Here is a 24,625-nt window from a genome sequence, read left to right as displayed (position 1 = left end):
ATAAGGGGAGGTAGGCTAAGCCTCACAATGGGTTAGCAATAATGTGGTTCAATTTCGCCCTTGACAAGAATCGAACCTAAGACATCTCACTTGCAAGTAAAGATGAATACCATCAGACCGTATAAATTTAAAACACAAGTTTAGATTAATGCATTTAAAATAAGAATAAGTCCCCTTATCCTTCTTGTCAGAACCCTTATTACCCCTTTTCCCTCATCCCTCTCCCCTCCTCGCTCTTCTTTTCTTTTCCTTTCTCTATTCTCTTCTTTAATTTCCTAGACAATCTCATTGATGAGTCGATATTATACTTCATATGTTACCCTATTCTTAGTATTAATTTACTAGTTATTTTGGTGAAGTTTTGATACTTTGATTTATATTTCTAATGTAGGACATGCGATTTCCTCTTGAGCAAAAAGTGACCAAATAGATGAATGTTGGAGTGATTTCAATTGGAGGATGTTCATGGGTCTCTCAACTTGTTCGTGTCAAAGTTTTAGATTTTCTCCCAAGCGGATAATTTAAGGTAGTGAAATAAAAGAACAGGGTGCAATGCTGTCAAAGTGACGTTTTGGGCTTATTTGGACTATTTGGTATCCAAAATTGTGTCTTTTCACGATGGGCCATTCTGGAAATATGTTTGAGACATCATAAGCTTTAAAATAAGTCAAATTGGGCCTGATTTGAAGTCCTTAACATCCAGAAACGTGGCTGGTTCTCTGCTGGGCAGATTTTCATGTTTGTTTAGATTATGGTTCCTAGTTTCACTTAACTTATTGTTTTTCCTAGTTTTTGGAAAGACCTTTTCTAGGAAGGATTTTATTTTGTAATAGTATAATAAGACTATTTGGCCATTAGGGTTCGGTGTGCACTAATTTGGAAAATTGGGCTTAGAGAGCTTTTGAAGGCATGATTTTACGTAAGTGCCCTTAGAGGCAAGGGTTTTGATTTTTGTTGATCAGCGTATAGTGAGGCGTATGAAATTTTTCTTTAGAATATCCTTGAAATATTCGACAGCGCGGGCTCATAGGCGCAAGCAGATAAGGATTTGGAGTTACGATTAAAGTTCTACGAAACTCTAAACCGAGAAGTACTTTTATTTTGGTTACTATTTATATATATATATATATTATTTATATATATATATATGTATATATTTAGAAGTATTATTATTTTATTAGTTGTTGTTAGAATTAAGGGAAAAAGAAAGATGAGGGCGTCGGGAGGAGGAAAAACAGAAGAGAGAAAGAGAACGGACAGAGCTACCCAATCGGAAGCAGAGCGAGGAAGGTGTTGGGCCAACCAGAAAGAAGAGAGAAGTGAGGGACGAATCAGAGAATGGAAAGGAGGGGAAAAAGGAAGGAAAGAAAGAGAGGAACCGGCCGGGTTCCCCTTCGACCCGCGCAACCCGTTTCAAAACCCGCCCACCCCATGTGATTTTTCGATGGTTTTGCACCATTCTTCTGGCGAATTCCAGCCACATGATGCAAAATTTAACTTAACACACAAATTAAACCATCTTGTTGTCAAATTGTAGTAAAAATACAAGTAGGGATCGTTCTAAACCGGGGATTAGGAGGGCTTGCTAAAACCTCTAAACTTACTAAAAAACATAAAAACAAAGTTAAAAACGTTTGAATGGACTCAAATGACTCAAAACAGATTCTAAAGACGCAAAACAACTTAAAAACACTCAAAATTGCCTAAAAACACTTACTGGGCAGATTTGACTCTAACACAACTTTGGATGAATTTAGTGTTTTGGTTTGAATCAAAACACTCAAAAACACTAACGAAATAGAAATTTAACACTTTGAAACAACAAAGTAAAAGGGGGATTTTGGTTTTGACGAATTCGAAACAAACAAACAACTTATAAAATTAGACAGATTGTAAAGCGAATTTAAGAAATGAGATGATGGATGGATTAGTTAGAGGTCCGTTCTTCACACATGACACACTTGTACATGAATTGATTTCCAATTGCTTTTCAATAAACTATGATGCTCAACACCCCAGATTAACCGTGATGCATAAATTAACCCTTAAATTTTCCTTTACTCATTGAATTGGATGAATGCATGCGACAACCCAAATCATTCTCTAAAAGTCCCCTATATGAATGCATAATAGAGATACAATTAGAGATCATTACGTTCAATGAAAATCATAAGTGTTGACGAGGCAATTATAACTATGAATGCATGATACAATTGCTAAGAATTCAACTAACGCGATTGTGATAAACAACCTTCACTACTCATGAATATAAACTTGTAACAATTAGGTAAAACTCATTTATATTCTAGCATCTAATTCATGCATGAAAACTAAGTATGCATCCTTAATAAACATACAAGAATCAGTTATGAATAAAATAGATAATTGAATTGCAATCACAACTTATCAAATCACAATTGGAAGAAATCAATTCAAATCTCAAGCATGTTCATGGCTTCAAACTTCCCCCTAACTAAATAGGGGTTTAGCTACTCATAATTGCAACAAAATTAGAAAATAACAAAGTAGACATTGAAAGAAAGAACGAAGTACACCTAAAACGCTCCAAAGTTCCAAGCTTGAAACGCCAAGGACCTTTGTTTTCACCACCTTGTTGTAGCACAAGTGTCTAGGATGTGTATGGATATATGGATGGAATGGATTTGCACGGCTAAGAGATGAAAGTGTATGGATTGATGAGATGTAGTATGGCTAGATGAATGGATGGAGGTCACGGCAAGGAAATTGTGTTTGTGAATGAAGCTCTTTTGATGGATCAAGATTGTCCTTAGGAAGGGGAATAGTGGATGTATTTATAGGCTAAGGAGACGACCACTTCAATTCCTTGCATGTGCAGTTTGTATGGGTGTGTGATGTCCATGTTTCCCTTTACATATGCACTCACATGACCTCCATCATTTCAGCCACAAAACAAACACATTTTCTGCCATGTTTCTCCTTTACATTTACACACATGTTCTTCATCATTTCAGCCACAAATCAACCCATTTTCTGCCTATGTGTGTGTCTTTCCTTTGCCCATGTGTGTGTGTTTTTCCTTTGCATTAGCACACACATGTTCTTCATTATTTCAGCCAACAATCCACCCATTTTCTGCCCATGCCAAGCCCTCCATGCCGTGCCTTTCTTGTTGTGTGTGTGCTGTCCATGTAGAGTGTGTGTATGCCCTCCAACCTGTGTAGTTTGCATGTGTGTAGCTGTCCATGTTTCTCTTTTGCATGTGTCGTGCCTTCTCTTTCTAGCTGTGCATTTCCACTTGCTTCAAAGCCAAATGAGTGCAATCATAACTCCATTTGCTGCTGAGTGTTGATGACAAAGCAAAACACAAAACAAAAGCCTTTACTTTCTCATTTTATTAGCCAAATCTGCTTAGCCCTTTTTTGAACCTTTCAGTGTTACAATGCCCATAACTTCTTCTAGAAAAATGATATTAACAATCCGTAAATTGCTCTAGAAAATAGACATCCGTAGCTTTCCAAGCATATAAGGTTCATTCTCTCATTCATTCTGAGCTATTCGTAACATGCTTCCAAAGTCAGTTAATCTGCACAGGCAGTTTTGACGAATTTGTTACTTAATATCTCACTTGTGCTACTTTTCTTTTCTTTGCTTGATAAATCACACAAAACACAAAAACATAGTAAATAGCTCAAAAATATAAGGAACTAACTAAGAAAAGACAAGTGAATTTTATGTAAAATATATATAAATATGAGCTTATCACCACCCACCACCTGGAATCAATTCATCATCATCTCCTCTTCCATATTCAGCCATAAATCTACACGAATTGATCATGTTTTCGTGAGATAGCACTAAAGGGGTGCGCGGTGTATGGTGGTGAAAATCCATCATTTCTGAAATGAATTTCCTCGATCTCCACCACCATTAGACTTCCCTTGAGCCCCTGAACAGAGCCCAATCAGTTATAGGTGTGGTGGAACACCGAGGAGCGAGGATTGAAGCCACCCAAATACTAGGGTTTCCGGCGGATTTGACGAAATTTGGGCATTTCCAAGCCAAATTGGCCTTGGTCGCAGGTATAAAGTTTGCTCTACTCTTTGAGATCTTAATTTCTGTAATTTTTGAGAATTTTTAGAAATAGTTGAATTTTCTGGCGAGCTGGGGCGGCCGACCGCCACCAGCGGCGGCGCGTGGCCAGGGGGCCGTCGATGTTATTCTTAGGCTAATTAGATGCCTTGAGTTCAGTATTGGTAGTTGTATGACATAGGTTGATTGTTGGAATCTAAATTCTCTACGTTACGTTAATAGGCCATTATATGAATCGACGATCCAACTGTTGGATCGTCACCAAACTTCAATTTCAATCCACAGTTTCATTCACGTCCACCCACCAATCTAATTATAATGGGCAAACTACAACCACAGTTTATAATTCTATTTCCTTTCGATAAATCACCATAAACCATCATCAATTTTGTAACTATTAAAATTCTCAACCATGATAATCCTTGATTATAAGGTTTTAAAATCTCTATTCATAATCATTATTAACAGAACAATGATTTCATCACTTTTTCCCTTGATTCCAAACAGTGACTAGTAGACTGGAAAATATTGTAATATACCTGGCCAATACACATCACACTTTTTTTTTCTTTCTTTTTCTTTTTTTTTTCTTTCTTTCCAATCTCACATCCACGGGCCTTTCCCGCCCAATTCACACATCCACGGCCTTTTTGCCCAATTTACACATCCACAGGCCCTTTTGCCCAATTCACACATCCACGGGTCATTGTGCCCAATTCATATATTCACGGGTCATTGTGCCCATAACAATATTTCTCACTGGCACATGTATAAGACAATTTCTTCCATCTACTTGTCACCATTCACTATCCCTTTACATTCAACACTTTCATAATGCATAGCATAATATTGATTCAATTCAGGATTAATCCAAAACTTTACTCAAATGCTCATCTTCCAAGCTATAACATGAATACGATATTTTAAAATTTTCCTACTCCCATTCAATTCAATTCAAATCATCATAATTCATAATATATGCATTCCAAATAAATTCCGGCTTACTCCTAGAACTTATGAAATAATGCATTATCAATACAATTCATAATTCACACCCACAACTCAATAATATTCCATAATACATAACATAATGTCAATCCAATTCATTTCACTTCATGATGATTCTCAACATGTATGTATTTCACATATAAAACATGAATGCCACTTTATTCACAAAAATTGTGAAATAATGCATATTATTATCCACACCAACAAGAACTCGAAAACATTGCATATTACTGAGTAAGATCATTTGCTCTGATACCATTTGTAACACCCCGGCCCCGAATATTTACTTTCGGGAATTAAATTGGTGGATAGGCCCAGAATAAACTTCGTTTTTATTCAGCAAATGTTAAATCATGATTCTTTATTTAAATTCTTAATTTCTTCTCAAAAAAAAAAAATATAAACACAACCTAATTACCAAGGCAATGCATAGGTTCTCTTTTGAATCTAAAATTTCTTCTACTAACTCAACTTCTTAATATAAATAAATTCTTGATTAACAGACTATGAATTACTCACAAAATCTATAACACATCTCATTTTATGAGAGCATAAAGATTATGTGTTATAAATAAATCTCCCAATTACTCTTCTTGGACCAATTCCAACGTATGATTATTCTCGGTTATTTAACTATCATCGGTCGAAATTCTTTAATCATAGGCCGTACTTCCTTCCATGGTCTATAATTCATAAATTCCTTACCAAATGTACTACTTATATTTTCACTTTGTCACTTCCTCCCTTTTTATAGATAGATTCTCATTCAAAGCAAATTTATTCTCGAAGTGGTTAAGGCTGCATCTAACATTGTTAGACTGCCTACGTACCCTTAAGCGGGATCAAGCCTTTCGTAGTTCACAATTCCAAAATTCGAACCAAATACAAAACTATTCATTTACTCCCACATACACCACAGTCATATTAATATTCAAACCATAACAATTAGATAAAAAAAAATACATACTTAGAATAAAAAAATTAGCATAACAACACAAATGTCGGCTCTCTAGCCATGCGCCGCCGCAGGTGGCGTTCGGCTGCCCCAACTCGCCGGAAAATTCAACTATTTCTAAAAAATTTCAAAAATTACAGAAATGAAGATCTCAAAGAGTAGAGCAAACTTTATACATGTGGCCAAGTTCAATTTGGACTAGAAAGGCTCCAATTTTCCTTGAACCCGCCGGAAACCCTATAAACGGTTGTCCTCAATTCGTCACCTCCGGTGCTCCGTTGTCCCTATAATTGCTTGGGCTTTGTTCCAGGCCTCTAGGGGAGTCTATTGGTGATATTAATTTGATGGAATTGTTTCAGAATTGGGGAATCAAAGACACGGACCCATCGCACCCACCGGTGCGGGTTACACTAAATTAAAGCCAATTCCCCAATATTTTAAGTTGAACTTGGAAGAAGGAGAGTCACTAAGTCAAGTGGAAGGGGTGGCGATGTCCAACTACCCAGAAAAACGCCGGAATTGGCATCGGAGCGGGGCATCTCAAGTTGGGTCACGCGGGTCAAAGAAGAGACCCCATTTTCTTCTCTCCTTCTCCCCCTTCTCCTTTCCTTCCTTTCCTTCTTTTCTAATTGGCCCATGCCCAATTCCTTCTCTCATAGCCCGCCACCTGTCTCCATTCCTCTCTGCTCCAGAAGATCTGGAGCCCTCCAGAGATTGGTCAAATGACCATTTCACCCTTTTCTTTGCTCGTTTATATCTTCTTTGTTATAACTCCGTTTCACGAACGGTTTGCGCCCACGTATTCATGAGGTCGAGCTCTATTCTTAAATATAAATTGTGACCTAAAAAGGTCGACAGATTTTAAATAATTAATTTCCAACTTCAAACTTCGTAACTAGTTTAATTTAAAACTAATTTCTCAATGAATAACATAAAATCTCGATAACACTTTACGTAACTTATAATAATTTTTGGAAACAAAACTTTAAAATTTCCCAATTCTATTTCCATAATCATAAATCGATTTATTTTCGATTTTCCCCACATATTCATAATTATGAATAACTATTTCATATATTTAAATTTTTCAGGGTATTACATGTTTTATGTAAATTATGTGTTTTATCGGTTAGAAGTCTAAGATGTGATTCGATAATTGGTTATAGGCGACGATGGTTTGTGATGTCTCGATATGCATGCTAGGGAATCGTAGCGCGGACCTCAGGTGAGTGGGCCTTTTCCTTTCTACTGTATATTATATATATATATGATTGACAATTCCATAAATGTTTATAAATTAATTATTGCTTATGATTACTATGAATGTTTTGAAATACTATTGTGAACTACGAATGGCTTGATCCCTGCTTAGGGTACGTAGGCAGTCTAACGAGACGTTAGATGCAACCATATAATAAATGAGAATGAATAATCGAGACAATAGTCTAGTTTGGGAAATTGATTAGTTTGAGGGACATTGGTGGAAAGATTATAAGATTTGACTCTATGTTTTAGTGGTTAAATGTCGATCATAAATCATTGTGTGAATAATCAAGAAATTGAAGTAAGGAAAGGGAATTAATTGATAGTTAATTTAGCTAGTGTCTAATTAGGCTTATCATCGATGATTACTCTCAAAAGTAAATAGTTTGGGAATGGGGCATTACAGTTTATGCATTCTAGACCATTTGTTTATATGTTTATATACCTAGAAATATTATGATATGGTTAAAGTTCAGACTTACATCCTGGTATATCCATATGTATATTCCTTGCACATAATTATTGTGAACGCTCTGAAGTGCACAGATGAACGCATGACACACAGGTAAGTTCAGGTAAGTATACGGTATTAGTTGAATTGATGGGATTATGGTATGACTACATTTATGTTTTAAGCAACTCTGACACTGTCATACAGGTTGCAATAGTAGGCAACTCCGGCATCGTCATACAGGTTACTTATGAGTCGTACATGTTGTATTAGATGCAATTAAAGCTCATAAACCTGCACTCCAGTGTTAGTGCTTCCGCATGTGGCCAGGGCACAGTCCTTCACGTAATGTTCACCTCCCGCACCATACGCTCACCTTGAATTCAAGGTAAGTGCATAAGCCTGTCGTACAGACTAATATAGGTGGTTCCGATTCGTAGGTGACTCTTCATGTAATCGTAGCACTTGAGCGTATTCATTTACACCCAGTCCTATCGTACAGACCACTACAGTGGTTCCGACTCGTGTGCAGGCGTAATGCCATATAGGTCATTATATGTGACTCCGACTAGATTGATTAATGAGATATGAATATGTCGTATAGGTCACTATATGTAACTCCGGCTAGATTGATTGATGAGATATGAATGAGATATGAATATGTCGTACAGGTCACTAGAGGTGACTCCCGACTTATGAGCTAGTATATGTGATGAAATAGGTGATGAACTAGTATGTAATGAGATATGGGTAAGTTGTACAGGTCACCCTAGGTGACTCCAACTTGCGTACTAGTATGAGTTATTAATCGCCTGATTATTTGATATTGCTTATGAGATGTTGTGTTGTGGTATATTATGATTTTCTAGAAATTATACAGGTGTTGTAGCGAGGGGTTATAATGTTTTATATGGTTTCTATTAAAATCTTACTTACAGGGCCACTCACCCTTATCTTGTCTTCACCCTTCATGTTTTATCAGCTGAGTTTTCTTATCGTCGAAGATTCGTGGCGATTCTTAGTATTGGAGATTATTTCGAGGGTACGATTCCCAATTCACTCTTCTGTACTTACTTATGCTCTAACATCAAGTGTGCAGTGGGTTTATTCCCGCTCACCAATGCACTCTGGTATTTAGGCACTCTTAGGTTTAAATTTATTCATAATTTTTCCACATCATCACACTTTATGGCTTCGTCACCTTCCAGGTGTTGGCCAGCACAACTCGATTCAGAGTCCTAGTGGACATTCTGGGTCGGGGTGTGTCATGCATGCTTGTTTTGAATTATTGATCAGGGTGTTTAAACTATTAAATTGTCTTAATGATTCATGACCATTAGGTAATTAAACAAGTAATTTGATGCAATTTCTATTGGAACATCACTTTGAAATTGAGTAAGGCTTCTTGTAATTAGTAATTGTAAGTTCACTTAAGGCGAACATTACACTCTTAAGGTTTTTCAAGGAGTTTTCACAAAGCTTAATCGGTCTTGCATGTTTATATTTAATTTGAACATCACAAACGGGTAATTAGTAAAATTGCATATGATTGTTAATGGTGACGGCAAGGCCCTAGTGCTTAAATTGATTTTCAAAACCATTTTCTTTTAGTAAATTTTACTTTGCCAATTATTTAATTGCTTTTATTTAAAATTCGTTTTTATTTTTTAAATTTCAAAATCAACATTTTCCAACTTTGTTTCAAATAATTAATTAAGAATTAGTTCTATAAAAAAATAATAATTAAGAATTGGTTTAAATACAAATTATTCATTCAATCCCTTACTGAGCTGTTATACTACGACAATTTTGTTACAAGTGTTTTTAAGTATTTTCATCCCTACTTTTAAAAGTACTAAAAATTTCTCGCATCTATCAACCCCCACTCTCTCGCCAAAGTTTCACTAGTTCAAGTAACAAAGCAATGATACAAGTTGTGGGCATTTTCTCAGTAAAATTATCAGTTGTGCTTCAAAATACTGATGACCTTTTGTGGAAGGTCGCCGTACTCAGAGAGACACCGGCGATATCGAGGCATTTTTATTTTCTATTTTAAATGTACATTTATTTATAATATAAAATTCATTCTTTAATATTTAAGTTATTTGTTTTGTAAAAAAAATATGGACACATGGCGCTTATGTGGCATGAATTTGTGGGACCACCAAGGCCACCTGATCAAGTGATCCGGCCCTTCCACATTTCATTTAACAGTAAAAAATTATCACAGCTTTTAAAAAGTCATTTAATAAATTTTACATCTGCTGTTAAATTTGATAGCAAAAGGCCTTGCCTTCAAATGACTCAGAGTCAAATAAGAAATTGAAGGCTCGGTTGGAGAGAATTTGTTGCCATTTTTTTACTGCTATATGTTTACGTGATAGTTTTGATATCTCCTTTAAAGATGCTCTAAAATTTTCATTAATGAAATAAGTAATGGGAACCCAGAAGATAACTAGAAAGTGGAAAAAGATTGAATAAATAAATAAATATTGAACGAAACTTAAACGACAGGCAAACTGCATCACCTAAAAAGGAGTAGTTGTTTGATTCTTTAAAAATTGAGGTGAGATATATCACCATATAAAGAAATACTTGTAACTTAAATTTGCCTAACATTTTGCTCTCTATCCATTAAAAAATGAGTTTTATTAACAAGCTACATATTGTTGAATACATTCACATAAAAATTAATAAATGACTTATGTATCATATAATATGAAATGACTATTTTAGCCATAAGGTTTGGATACACCCCAAATCAATTTCCCAGTGTATTCTAAGATTATTTTTCTTCAAACTCCCACCCTCCATTAGAAAACAAAATCCTAACCACTAAAAACATAAACAATACATTAATGACAAAAAATGTCATTTTTATGAATCAAACATGAAATCCACGTTTTGGGCAATTTCAATTGTTTTTTTTTCATTCTTTGGGTGATTTCAACGATGTAGTAATGCATGTTAAAACTATTTTGGTAGCGGAGGGTTTTATCGTTGTAATCTAGTAAAGATGAGTCCTCCAAACTGCAGCTAGGGTTTACTTTTTTTTTTTTTCCCTCATCTCTATATGTAGCAACCAAGGAAGAAAATGCCGATAATATCGGCGATATATCGCCGATATTATCGGTTTTTAAGGGAACTGATATTTTTATAACTATCCAAATGGTTTTCGTGATAATATCGCGATATTATCGATAATATCGCAATATTAGCGATAATATCGCCGAGGCTCCGTCGTCGGCGTCGCAACGGCAGCCGAGCTTCCTCTGCGCGTCGCCGTGCTTCCCAGAGACGGAGGAGAGGGAGGGAGAGTTCAGGAGGGTGGTGGAGATGCTGCGCTGGCATCAGGGTGGACGGATTTGGGGGTGCCTAGGTGTGGGTGCGATCGGGGAAATGGAGTCCTCTGCGCGTCGCCGTGCTTCCCAGAGACGGAGGAGAGGGAGGGAGAGTTCAGGAGGGTGGTGGAGATGCTGCGCTGGCATCGGGGTGGACGGATTTGGGTGTGCCTGGGTGTGGGTGCGATCGGGGAATTGGAGTGAGAGAACGAGAGTTCGAGAGAGAGATAGAGTTGAGAACTGAGAGAGAGTGAGGAGTCCGAGAGGGACTCGGGAAAAGAGAGAGAGAGAGAGATAGGGTGAGGGTTAGTGGTCTGCCACGTGGCAGCGTGACAAAGAGTGAGAATCAAGATGGAGGGTCCATATTAGATTAGGATAAATGACTCAATTGCACAATTTATATAATTTCAGGGAAAGAGTGAAAATATAAATTAATCTGGGGGTCCAGATTAGATTAGGATAAAAGACTCAATTTCAGGGAAAAAGTGAAAATATATGATTTCAGGGAAAGAGTGAAAAATTTGAACCTCAAAGAGTGAAAAATTTGCCAGCTCGCTATATAATCAACTTAAATCAGTTAAATCCATCATACAATGCATTTCCTTCCCATTTTTTGTGATAAACTAATAGATAATTGACTAAATAAACATCCTGCAAAGTTTCATTAAAAATTTCCAAGTTTTTCTTACAATTTCCGTGGTTTCCATTTAATTTTTATCGATATCGATATTATCCCGATATTTCCATCGATATTTCCGTGTTTTCGGACTACCGATATTTCCGATATTACCGATATTTTCTTCCTTGGTAGCAACTTCGATTTTTATTTGAACAATACGATGAGGTAGGATACCTGATAGTGACTTTATGTGGATGTGCGTGCAAATTCCTTCAAACAAGCAACTCGAGGTTGGAAGCTAGGTTCAATTGATGAGTTGATGGGATGTGTGATGTGCGTAGGATGAATAAATACTCATTGGTTATGGATAACTGTGGTTATCTGTTTATTTAAATTTCATGGTTACGGTTATGGATAACCGTTTAGATAAATAAACAATTGATGAGTTGATGGGATGTGTGATGTGCATAGGGATGGGCAAATACCCACTGGTTTTGGGTAACCGCAGTTATCTGTCTATTTAAATTTCACGGTTACGATTATCGATATCCGTTTAGATAAATAAATAGTTATGAGTATAACCGTTTACCCGTGAAATTTAAATGGGTGGTTATGGGTATTAACCGCTGTTATAAACGGATAACCATTTACCTATTTATTTTATATATGTAAAATTAACACAAACTATGTTCCCTATCAGATAAAACTTAATGCTATTGACTATAATGCATGGTTTCCGTAGTTAATATTATATAGACTCAGCACAGTTTGAGGGACTTGTAGCCGTTGGATCAAATTTCAAGAGTTCGGATTTCCGGATCCTTAAGACTTGGTGGGGGAGATTCGGCTGGGATCTTTGTCCCAGTTGGAGAAAAGATGAACCTGCTCATGCTTTTCATCTTCTCTCTCATCAACTCCTTCGGATTATCATGTAAGCAACAAGCTCTCTCTCTCTCTCTCTAAGATTTTTGTTTAATTCAGTTGTTCAAAATTTGGTGGCAATTAATATATGATGCAGATGGGTATGATCCATTAGATCCATATGCCAACATAACAATCATATGAGATTTTCTGCAGCAAAGTGGAACAAATATAAACATATTATATTTGTGTTGAAAAATATGTAGACCAAATGACAAATTTTTCTTTTTTAATTTTCAAGTTGTTAAAATAACATGCAGACAGATAAAAAATAGGTAAATGGTAAAAAAGAAAGGATAAACGGATTAAAAAGGGTAAATGGGTAAACACGTACGAAACGGCTACGGTTAAATGAGTATGTGGTTATGGGTATGATTAACCGTTTATAAATGGTTATGGGTATGAGTATACCCGCTTAGGCAAATACCCAACGGGTAAACGGTTATGCGGATATGAGCATAAACGGTTATAGAAAAATAATTGTGGTTACCCGCCCACCATAACCGTCGCCCATCCCTAAATGTGCGTGCACTTCCTAATTGATTGAGTTGTTGAACTTCTAAATTCAAAGATGATCGTCGTGCAAATTGCCCTCAGCCTGCACATTGGAGACCTGCCTGCACATTTGAGACTTCAAATCTTTTGTATCTACTAGAAATTGCTGCCCACGCGTTGTTGCGGGATTAGAAATTGTATGGAAGATTGATAAGCTAATTCTAAATCATCAAGTTTGCAACTGCATTGCATGACAATCAATTGAAACGTTTTCTCTAAATTATTAAACAACATTTAGCATAAACTGACTTGCAAGTTCAAATGCATGAATGCAAATGAAGATAAATTGTGAAATTCCATACACGTCAAACTTCATTTAGGAAACTGAAAACCATAAAAAATAAATTGATAAACAGACAAAGGTGGTTCACAATTATAAATGTTAAATGCTAATAAAACATATAATACAATGATCTCAGTTTCTCTCATAATTATAAAATGTTGAATGTAAACAGCATACCCAAATTACTTGTCAAACCAATCAAAATTTCCACTCCTTGGTTAATATCAGAGAATGCCAAATCCAAATCCATGAACCCCACACCGTGAACTGATTCCTTACCAAAGTTATAGCAAGTATTGTTATCCAATTCCAATAATGCTGTTATAGTACTCCTTGAAAATGCATGAGTTGGTATATCCATCTCTCTCTCTCTAAGAGTAATTGTTAATAGTAATTATAATAACAGGCCAAAAGCACTGTCAACTATGTTATCAAGGAAAACAAATGTCAATGAGAAATGAAGATAAATGACTTACTGGTGCACTCAAGAAATTGAGAATCATTTGGTGCAAATGGCCTCCGATGGGATCACCTCGAATTCTCAGGTGCTACTATGAGGATAGCTTATGTTCAATACAACCATGCAAGAATAGCCATTCTTCAATATTTAAGCAGGATTGGAAACAGGGAAGTAGCGTATTAAAGCATTAAAATAAGGTTAGTTGGCCAAAAGTTGTTAATTTTTTGTGTAATTAACCAGTTTGTCAATTATCTTATGAACATAAAGAAAGAGCAACATTTAACAAATCAAAAAATTTCTTGCCAATATTTTTTCTCTTTATATAAGAGATGTCATGCAAATACAACCTTCACGATAAACCTTGAAAAATAGCCAATCTCCAAAATATAAAAACAAAACTTGACAATTTACGCTCTTATAGTGAAGGCAATTTTCATAACGTGGATTCCATTTTATAGAAGGCAAGCATAAATGAATTAATTATGGCAGAGATGGCATTGTAGATGCTGGAAATCATGGAACCAAAAAGAATCGTGGCAGAAAAAAAAGCACTATTTGTCATCAATTCAAGATAATATAAAAAGAAACTATACATGTGCAGTGGTTACAGGTACCAATCCTAGGTGATCAGCCAAATAGTGCCTCAAGTTGCTCTTTTGGGGAGCTCATGACTATGCCTTGACCCTTTTGTTTGCCCCTTTGTTGTCTAAAGTCCTGCTCTTGGCTCTTTTCTTGGAGTCTGATCAAATAATTAAAAGTTGTAAATTAGAGCCTAATTAATTTATGCGAACAAAGTAAATCAAGTAAAGGGCAAAGAAAAAAAATTAAGAATTGTAACTTACATTGAAGGCAGATTCAATAATGTCATCGTTGAAATGTTGAAGTATGACTTGGGATTTCCAAAACCAGTAGGGCAGAATTCCTGCATAAATTAAAGCAATGATGTAAATTACCAACCCCAAATATTAAAACTAAAACAAAATTCAAGTTTTTGTGTGAAAATTTAATTGGATTTGTAGGTACTTAATTGCTCAAACAAATAAAAATATAAATTACCAAAACTAATATTGATGAAATGAAGTAATGATCTTGGTTACCTCAAATCGTCCAGAACTGTTAACAAAACGGATGAGCTTTGCAATGTGAAGAGGTTCATCATTGTTATTGTTAATTAAGTAAATAGAAGCCCGGTAGGAACTCTAATCACATCTCTATGTTCCATGTTGAAGGAGTCCTTTCTATCTTTCATCAGAAGCGTACAAGAAAATTGTCCTGAAATAGCAAAGCAACAAAAAAAATGAAGATATTAGAGTTTATGATAATATAAATTCATATAAGAAAAATGAGTGTTAACGAAGATATTAAATCCTAATCTCAAAAGGGTCTCCTCCACAACTCAAAATCTCCACATTAAAATTTAAAATTTCAGTGCTTTCAAACAACCAACAAAAAAAGAAACCACCAAGAAACAACATTGATCTTTGCAACACAATTTTTCATATCTTCCAAGTATAATCTTTCATACAATATATATGAGCACATAATTTAACATTGTAACACAATCTTGCATTTCTTGTAGGGTAATTTTGATTTCATCGGTTGCTTTTGGGTACCCTTAAGACAAAAGTTAGTATACCTTGACGTACTTAGTAGCTCAAAGGCAAAGTGTATGCAAAGAGCAATAAACCAACATCTGCAGCACACCAAAAGCTGCCCAACAGAAAATAAAACAAAATTCTGATAAAAAAACACTCTGTTAACATCATCATCATAGATAACAAATACGGAAAAAACTCTAAAAAATTTCAATCAAAAGTTTAAGACTTTAACTCACAGATTCGTTGGGCAAAAAAAATGTCCATCATTGCATTCTCATACAAAAGAATTCTTTAAATAATGATTTCATGCAATCCAATAGCTAAATGTTAAAATCAGAAAAAATTTCTTTAACCCAGATTTTTAAAATTAAAATTATAAAAATTTGAACAAAAAAAAAAAAAGAGAACCCTAAACAAATATGTCGGAGAGCTCACCAAGAAACTCGAGCTTTCATGGGTTTGAAATTTCTTCAAATCAGAACGGCAACCAAGTTTTGCTTGGTATAAAATTTCTTCGAATCAAAACGGGATTTAGCTTGGATTTTCCCAAGAATTCATCAAATCAAACAACAACAAAATTAAGTGCAGCAAACATAGTGCAGAAGTTGTCAAAAGAATAGATCCAGCATTCATGCAAAGCAAATACGATCATGAATTGAAAAAAAGGTGTGTGTGTGTGAGAGAGAGAGAGAGAGAGAGAGAGAGAGAGAGAGAGAGGAACCTTGAGTTTTCTGGCGGATTGTGAAGTTTGAAGAGAACCCAGATCCAACAATTGTGAAGTCTGAGAGAACCCATAATTTGAATACCGAAATCTTGCGTTTTTTGGCAGATTTTTCCATCGCTGATTTCAATAAACCCAAATCAATTTTTTTTTTAAGTAAATAGATTTAAATTCAAAATTGGGCATAATAAATGAAAAACAGAACCAAAATTTCAAATTACTTACCTTAAGTTGAGAGCATTTTACAAAATGACCTCTTTGGAGACCCAGCCTTCGAGCAGCTGCGGCCTGATGGTGGCGGTGCAAGAGAGAGAGTTTGAGAAGCTGCAATCTAATTTTTTGGATTTAGATGAGAGAGAGCAGAATGATGCAGAAGAGTCGAGAATAGGTACCTTCAAAGATGATGGATGCGTGAGCAGCGAGGGTAAAATCCTCTAAACATAAACAATGTCGATGATCAACACGTGGAAAGCATGTACTGAAAAGGCAGAGCAAACCCAAAAAAAAAAAAGACCAGAGACAGAGGAATGAGAGATGGACATCCAGCAAGGACAAAACGGACTTCTTACTGTAGCAAAGTGTGAACAGCACCGAAATCAAAGCAGAAACCAAGGGCAGTTCCGCCTTTTACTGTTGGTGAACAGTGCTCATACTCACAGGATGAACAGTAGAGAAGAACTGGGCTTTAGTAGATATAAATATTTTGTGCTTGTTTGTTTTTTTTTTCTTGTGATTTAAATTATTAATTGATATGTATTATGTTTACGACAATAGAATTAAGATGAGTTAAATTATAAGCACGTATCAATTAATGGTTTAGCTCATAGAGAGACTATACACAAAGAGTGCAGAAGATTTGGACTTCTCATTAGGCACCACTGTGCCACCAGTAGCCATAGTCAAATATGATGAAGGACAGTGCGGGGTGTGAGCTTAATATTAGAAATATGTATGATGTATCAAGATAAATTTTAATTTAAAAAATAGATACGGGGTTAATTAAATATTTATGGTGTATACAACAATGTATGTAGTGCTAATAAAACAGCCCTTTAAAATTATAAATTTAGTAACGAGTACTAGGGCCGTGTTGACATTTGATGCAATTCATAATTTTATGTAGGAAACCCAAAGGCGAAAAGATCAAATGATGATATTTTTTTTGGAATACAACAGTTCAATTATACTCAGGAGATTAGGTGGAGAACTTGAGTCAAGAAACATAATGACATAGTCATAATAATTTTGCTATGAACTTGTCATTTACAAGAGTCAAACTTACAAGCTCAAGCTCTTATCATCAAATGAAAAATAATATCATTAGACTATAATGTTAATTGACTTCAAGATTAGAAGAAATTACTCGCAACAACGTAAACCACTTTAAAGTCCCCTAAATAGAATGGAGGATAGGAACAATGCCAGTGAAAAATAAGGGCGAAATTGTACAAAACAAAAATGCCTTTTATAATGGTAAATGTAGTCATATTCCAGCTGATTGAAGGCTTAACTAAAACAGGCCCTTTAAAGGAAGAAATCCTTAGTTAAAAAAAAAAATGGGAACACCCTCTTGACTGTTAGATTTGGTTTTAATGAAATTATATAGTTGAGATTAAATCACAGACCACAAAATCTAAACCCCAGAATTTCATTAAAGCTAAATCTGATGTCCCTATTTTTTTTTAAAAAAATGGATATCCCTTCTCTTAAAAGCTTCCTAACTAAAAAGTCACATATTCTAATTATGGCAAATAAGGATATATTCGAAGTCTGGATTATGCAACACTTTTAGGGTGCGTTTGTTGCATCGGACTGTCCCGGACTGGACTAATTACAGGGACTAAGTTGGACTGGCTTAGACTAAACTAAGCTGGAGTAGCTTAGGGAAGCGTTTGGTGCAGTGTCGGACTAAGAAGCAGGATAATTAAAACAATAATGTTACTAGTTTGATGTTTGCTTAGATTATGACTACATTATTGTTCTATTTTAATTGCTTTTTATATTAAAGATATTATTAAAATTAATAATATTGGATTAGAGTGAGACTCAATAAAAATATAAAAACCAAATTTTCTTGCCAATGAAAGAAACATACATGATTCATGATGCGTTTGTTGTACCGGAGTATCTTGGATTGAACTAACTTTCGGGACTAAATTAGATTGACTTGGCTTAGACTAAGCTGGATAAGAATAGTTGAGTGTTTAGAGTTCAAATACTTCTTTTGTCATTCATTAATTCATTTTACTATTATTAATACACCTTTTTTATTGTAAAAAAAACAAAATACAACTATTTTAATTTTACTCTCTCTCGCCCCCCCCCCCAGGGTCTCTCTCCCCTATCTCTCTCTTTTCTTCATTCATTTGCTTTGGTTCTTCACGCGCATATTTGCTCTTAGTAAAACTCAAACCAGAAAAAATAAAACCCACATTTTTTCTTCTTTGCATTTGCTTTCTCTTGAATTCAAACCTATATTTTTCTTCTTTTAATTTACTTACTTTCTCTTCAAATCAAACCCAGAAAAATCCCTAATTTTTTTTTTCAATTTGCAGAGCCTTCATCGGATCATCAGATCTGCAAATTCATTTCAATCGATCTCTCCAAATCAACGTCAATCGATCTTGCAGAAGAAAGAGACAAACTTGCTGGCGCATCTTCCTAGCGAAGCTCTTGGCAAACTCAAGTAGGGCGCGACGGTTGGTGCGGGATCTAGAAGAAGAAGCAAGTTGAGGAAGACAAAGACAAAGTGAGTTGAGGAAGACGAAGCGAAGTGATGGTCTTAGCAATCCCATCCTTTTTGGGCGGTCTTGCTAAGACCGGTTAGTGAAGAGTTTAGTCGGCACGAGTCCGACGTAGTCCCATTAAACACAATCCTGGCTCGCCTAAACACGGGATTAATATTCTTAGTAAGCCAATCCAATCCAGTGATACTTAGTGAGTGCAAACAAACATGCCCTTAAGCCACTCTTATTACTATGTACAGTAATGCAAATGTTTTAGGGTTTTTACCCATGCATCTCGTGTATGAAACGTTTTTATCCTTTAAATTGTTATAGTAATTTCAAACTTTCGATTTGGATCCCATCTGGATCATTTTTGTAAGAATCTTAAGGATCATGATATCTTATTCGTTTATCATACACCGTGCGACAAGTTTTTTTTAGATATTATTTATGTTTAATATTAAAAAAATAAATGTAAATGAGGATGGTGCTAAGTCTAGTTGAAAATCATTGGCCAAAAAAAAAATGCATAAACAACAATAATAAAAGAACGGATTATATATTCTATCAACCCTTGATTTTGATTGATGGACAATTTTTTGCTTAAAAAGTAAATCATCGCCCAAAAAAAAAAAGCATAAACAACAATAATAAAAGAAGGGATTATATATTCTATCAACCCTTGATTTTGATTGATGGACAATTTTTTGCTTAAAAAGTAAATCTTGCTGATGCACACTTGCACAGCCAATCCTCGAGCAAAGTGACATTTAGAAGCAACGGCCCCGATTAAAAGTTGAAACATTTTGGATATTTTATTAGTTACTTTTTGTTTGAAAAATCACACTCAATTGCTAGACAGTCGGTCACCGTCATAATTAATTTTTAAATGTTAGAAAATTAAAAAAACAGGACGTTTAGACTTGTCTAGAGCGTTTCAATCCATTTAGGCCATGACCATCATTTAGAGAGAAAACAAATAACTTTATTTTTTATTTTATTTTTTTAATAAATTATAGTAGATTTGTTTAATACTTAAATGAACACTCATTATATGTATATACGCCATGTTTTTAATATGATCAAATACTTTATAAACTCTCACCTAGAGGCTTAGGCACTAAGCCCTTGCTCGGCGTTCACCTTTTAAATTCTTAGTCACTGTACATATAACAATTGAATAATATTGCGACATCACTCCCATTATTTTACACAACTTTCCCAATCACGTAGTAATATTTTTCATCAATAACATCTATCTCTTCCTACTAGTTTCTTCTTTTACTTTTATGTACACAAAAAATTAAAATAATTTATTTTTAGGTAAATTACACAAAATTACTTCAATTATGGGTCGAACCACAATCTCATACCTCATATTTTAAACATTGCAATGTCATAACTCAACTTATGAATTCGTTGCAATATCATACATTAGTTAAATTTTCTGTTAATTTGACTGTTAAATGATGACGTGGCAGGAGCTTGGCCCACTCCTTTGCCAACTGGAATAAAAAATTAATTAATCAATAATAAATTATTTATTATTTATTTAACAATTAAAGCTATATAAAAACAAATAATTTTGGGGGCCCTTCATCCCCAATCCTCTGTTATCCCCTTTGTTCACCCCTTAGCCGTAGCCCCACCGTCAGCCCATATCATCTCCTCCCCAGACTCCATTGAGTTCGTCCTCCCACCTAGAACAACGCCTTCCACTACTCCAAAATCCCTACTACCCTCGATTCCACCAGCAGTGGCAACCACATCAACAACAACGACCACATTAACAACATCTACCACAGTCGTACTCGCATTCTCATTCGCAGGGTCATTGCCAAATCACTCATCTCCTCATCATATTCAAGGCCCTCTTCTTATTCATCTTTTGCTAATTTTGGTATTAGATTGTTGGCACCGTTGGCGGGTCAACGCCTAAACAACATTCCTGCTCCATCATCTCCCCCTTCCTTCCTTCACCACCAAAACCATAACCCAACCACACTCCCCGCCACCCCAACCTGCCAATCACCTCAAATCTGCCTATCCCTCACGTCCAAGGTTGGGCTCAACACCCCTCCTTAAGTGGGACATGTTCGATCACAATTCCACAACGACGCAATCCCAACAGAAGCTCAAGGACGAAATCGACCCAGCTCGGCCGGCTCGCTAGCCTTCAAGTCATCTCCCTCACCAACAACTGCCTCAGCTTCAGCTGCATCGGCTCCGTCCTTTTTCCTCCCCAGTCATCTCCCATGACCCATTTACCAAACCGCCTCATTTTCGCCTCCAATCCCCTACCTCAGATCTGTCGTGAGCCTTGCTGAGGTTTGTTTTCTGGATCGAGTCCAAGTGAAATCCTGGAACTGATCGAAATTGTTTCCCTAACGGCGAAGCAACTCGATCGCCTGGAACCTCCCACCATGGTCTCGCCTTCGTGAACGACGATGGCTGCAAGGATGATATCGTAGAAGGTCTCGATGTCCATGGAGGCTTCGGCGATTGGTGTTGTGGTCGCTGGGATCATGGTCTAAAATATTCATAATATCCCGATATTTCCATCCAAATTTTTGTGTTTTTGAACTACCGATATTTCCGATATCATCGATATTTTATACATTGGTTGGGATCAGAGGAACGGAGAGAGTTGTCTGGTGGGAGAAAGAGAGATTTTTTTTTATTAAAATTTTGTTCATAATAGAAAAAATCTTTAATTTATTAAATTTTAATTGAATTAGGTAAAGAAATGGGTCCCCTGTCTGCCCAGTCATCAGTTAACTGAATAATTAACGATTTTTTTAACAGAGGTGTGACATTGCAACGAATTCATGAGTTGAGGTATGATACTGCAATGTTTAAAACATGAGGTATAAAATTATGATTTGACCAATAATTGAAGTAATTTTATGTAATTTACCCTTTATTTTTATACTTCATTTTTTCTTCTTACTTATAAATCACATAATATACATGTACAAAAACCTTTTTTTTAATTGTGTTTTTAGTCACTTCATATGAGTTTTAAAAGAAAATATCATGACGGTTTTTCCCCTTGGAGACAAATTAAACTTGCCATGCGTGCATAAATTTTGTTTTGTTCTTTTTGTCGTTATACAAAACACCAAAGTTTTATAATATATTTATGCATGTAGCGCACCGGTGTATTAAACGATCAATTTCTATAGCTAAATTATCCAACTGTTCAAACATCAAAGCATCAGAAATTACTCAGAAACACTGTTCTAAAAATCTCCGCCTAGCGCCGTCTAGGCGCTAGGCCCCAGCCCACCGCCCCGATTAATGCCTAGGCCCCAGCCCACCGCCTAGACTACCTAGGCACCCGCCTAGCCCGCTTAGGCATCCGCCTAGACCCGCCTAGGTTGCAACTCACTTAGACAGAAAATACATAACTTTCATTTTGCATTTTGTTTTTTTCCAATAAATTGTAAGAGACTTGTTGCATACTTGAATGAACAAACATTATGTCCTTATTTCACATGTTTTCATTATGTTCCAATACTTCATGATATATATGCATTATATTTTGTAGTTTATGATGAAATTATATATATTTCAAGTAGAAGTAGACACTTATTTACATGAAATATGATAGATTTACTTAAATCCGCCTAGGCCCCAGCCCGCCGCCCGACTAGCGCCTAGCGACTTTTAGAACTCAGAAAAGAAAAAAGAGAGAGATTCTCCCTAAATTCCGTAAATGGCTTATGATGAAAAGACCCAGCCACCCATGGGCCAATGCATCAACCAACAACAATCTGACTTGGGTTTCACTTTCGGATAAGGATTGTCTGCCCTCCTAGTTGTGGTGCTCTTTCATGCCCTCCTATTTTGTGCGGTCACGGTTAAACCACGTCAATATTTTATATTAATTTTTTAATGAGATAATAAGACAAAAAACACTAAAAATATAAAATATTGACATGGCTTAACCGTGACCACACAAAATAGGAGGGCATGGAAGGGCACCACAACTAGGAGGGCAGACAATCCTTGTCCTTCACTTTCACCGGCAACAACAGGAAGAAGATAAGCAAGGCGGGCCCCACACCTCCCCTGTATTTACTCACAAATATAATGCAAAGTTGCAAACCACGGATTTGGATCCTCTCTTGAGCTAATGGAGAGGATCCTTCTGACCACTAATTATGGACTGTTTGATTTTTATCCAACTATTATTATTATTATAATTTTGAAGAGACTTCCTGTTTGTAGCCGTTGGATAAAAATCCAACGATCCATGATTAGTGATCAGGATGATCCTCTCCATTAGCTCAGGAGAGGATCCAAGTCCGCAAACCACGATAACACCATAACCCCAAATAAATAATTGAATTATTTATTTCATATCTACTTAATCATCCTGCAAAACTTAAAGCATAAATAAAAAGAGAGAAGAAAAAAACTTATAGGCCTCTTACTTAGAGAAAGCATCATTTCATTTCTACTAACCTCTTCTTCCTCTTCTTCTTCTTCTTCTTCCTCTCCACCTTCTTCTTCTTGTTTCTGCAAAATATAAAAATTATACTTCACATCAATGGCTGCAACATGTTGCTTTTCTCCTGCTTCCACCTCCATCCAAAAATCTGGGCCAGTTTTAAAGCCTTTCAGCAGAGTTTTGAGGTTTAAAAACAGTCTACTAACAGTCAAGATCAAAAGCTCTACCCTCCAGATCAGATCCTCCTTGAGAGAAGAGGTCAGTATTATTTTCTTCTTTTTCTAATTCTAAAAAGAAAAAAAAACTGGGGATGGGATTTTGTTATAACTTTTTAAACAAATGATTAGGCAATATCAGCTCTTCAGTAAAACGACCTGATACGAATTTTTCAACATCTCTTTTTTTTTTAGTGTCAGCAAAGATTTCTTGTTTATATCTGATTGTTTTTTGGTCTTTCGCTCTTTTTTTGTTTTGTTGCAGGTTTTTGAGGATCGGGCCAATGGAATAATATGCTACAAGGATGACAGAGGGGAGATAATTTGTGAAGGGTTTGATGAGGGTCCTAGGTATCACCAACATAAGCCAACAACACCTTGGCAACCCAGGTAAACAAATCTTAATCTTATGCATTCTTAATCACAATCTTAATCACCAATCACCATCCTAACACAAGTAAAGTTTGATCATGGCATATGAAATTGATCGGCAAGCGATTTTAACACTCCTCGTTTAGCTTCCTTCACTCAAACTTCCCTTGCGAGTGCAAAGAAGCGTTTGCAAAATATTCAGTTTAGAGCGCAGACGGAGAAAACAGGATCGCTAGCCGGCTAGTTTGGACTCATCTGATTCTTATCTCTTTGTTGTTTTTCTTGGTAAAAATTTCAGCAGAGACGCAGAGATCTTTGATCTTCTTCAACGAAGGTGGATTAATTTTATAACAGACACAGAATTGTGCCGTGGCGATAAAGGCAGTGCATTTCAGCAAGAGGACATAAAGAACTGCAATGGCTCCAACACTTTCCGCTAATCATATAAACAATTTCACCAAAACTATATATGCCCCATTTATAATATGTAACATATAAATGCAGTGCCTTTGAAGCACATTCTGTTTGTTTTTTTTTCCCAGCATGTACACAATGTCCAATTTCAATTTTTTTTTTTTGCACTCCGTTTTCTCGTATTTTAATGTTATGT

The 24,625-nt window shown here is 35.8% G+C and overlaps 1 protein-coding gene and 1 long non-coding RNA gene across 8 annotated transcripts; one reads left to right on the top strand and one right to left on the bottom strand.

Moving 5' to 3' along the window:
• Positions 1–13,046: 13,046 nt before the first annotated feature.
• LOC126610147 (uncharacterized) lies at positions 13,047–16,654 on the bottom strand. 4 transcript variants are annotated; one of them, XR_007618397.1, is made up of 6 exons: positions 16,472–16,654; positions 16,247–16,366; positions 15,564–15,664; positions 15,025–15,199; positions 14,770–14,849; positions 13,047–14,666 (listed from the first exon to the last, which is right to left on the bottom strand). It is a non-coding gene; the product is annotated as an uncharacterized LOC126610147 (long non-coding RNA). The 4 variants fall into 4 exon arrangements; XR_007618398.1 differs by having other exon boundaries at positions 15,574–15,637; positions 16,472–16,653; XR_007618395.1 differs by having other exon boundaries at positions 15,564–15,637; positions 16,472–16,652.
• Positions 16,655–23,353: 6,699 nt separating this feature from the next.
• On the top strand, positions 23,354–24,596 carry LOC126610894 (uncharacterized). Of its 4 annotated transcripts, none has more exons than XM_050279048.1 (3): positions 23,354–23,686; positions 23,909–24,033; positions 24,139–24,307. In XM_050279048.1, exons 1-3 carry the CDS (start codon positions 23,528–23,530, stop codon positions 24,257–24,259), a joined length of 405 nt encoding a protein of 134 aa, XP_050135005.1. In that variant the 5' UTR covers positions 23,354–23,527; the 3' UTR covers positions 24,260–24,307. The 4 variants fall into 4 exon arrangements, with proteins under 4 accessions (XP_050135005.1, XP_050135006.1, XP_050135004.1 ...); XM_050279049.1 differs by having other exon boundaries at positions 23,355–23,686; positions 24,162–24,307; XM_050279047.1 differs by lacking the exon at positions 24,139–24,307 and adding an exon at positions 24,317–24,596 and having other exon boundaries at positions 23,356–23,686.
• The last annotated feature ends 29 nt before the right edge of the window (positions 24,597–24,625 follow it).

Source organism: Malus sylvestris, chromosome 17, assembly GCF_916048215.2.
Source record: "Malus sylvestris chromosome 17, drMalSylv7.2, whole genome shotgun sequence".
NCBI lineage: Eukaryota > Viridiplantae > Streptophyta > Magnoliopsida > Rosales > Rosaceae > Malus > Malus sylvestris.
This window is presented reverse-complemented; position numbering and strand designations above follow the sequence as displayed.

Coding starts and splice junctions, on each gene's coding strand:
- LOC126610894 (XM_050279046.1), top strand. CDS start 23,528: ATGGCTGCAACATGTTGCTTTTCTCCTGCTTCCACCTCCATCCAAAAA. Junction 23,687..23,908: donor GATCCTCCTTGAGAGAAGAG/GTCAGTATTATT, acceptor GTTTTGTTGCAG/GTTTTTGAGGATCGGGCCAA. Junction 24,034..24,313: donor ACAACACCTTGGCAACCCAG/GTAAACAAATCT, acceptor TAAAAATTTCAG/CAGAGACGCAGAGATCTTTG.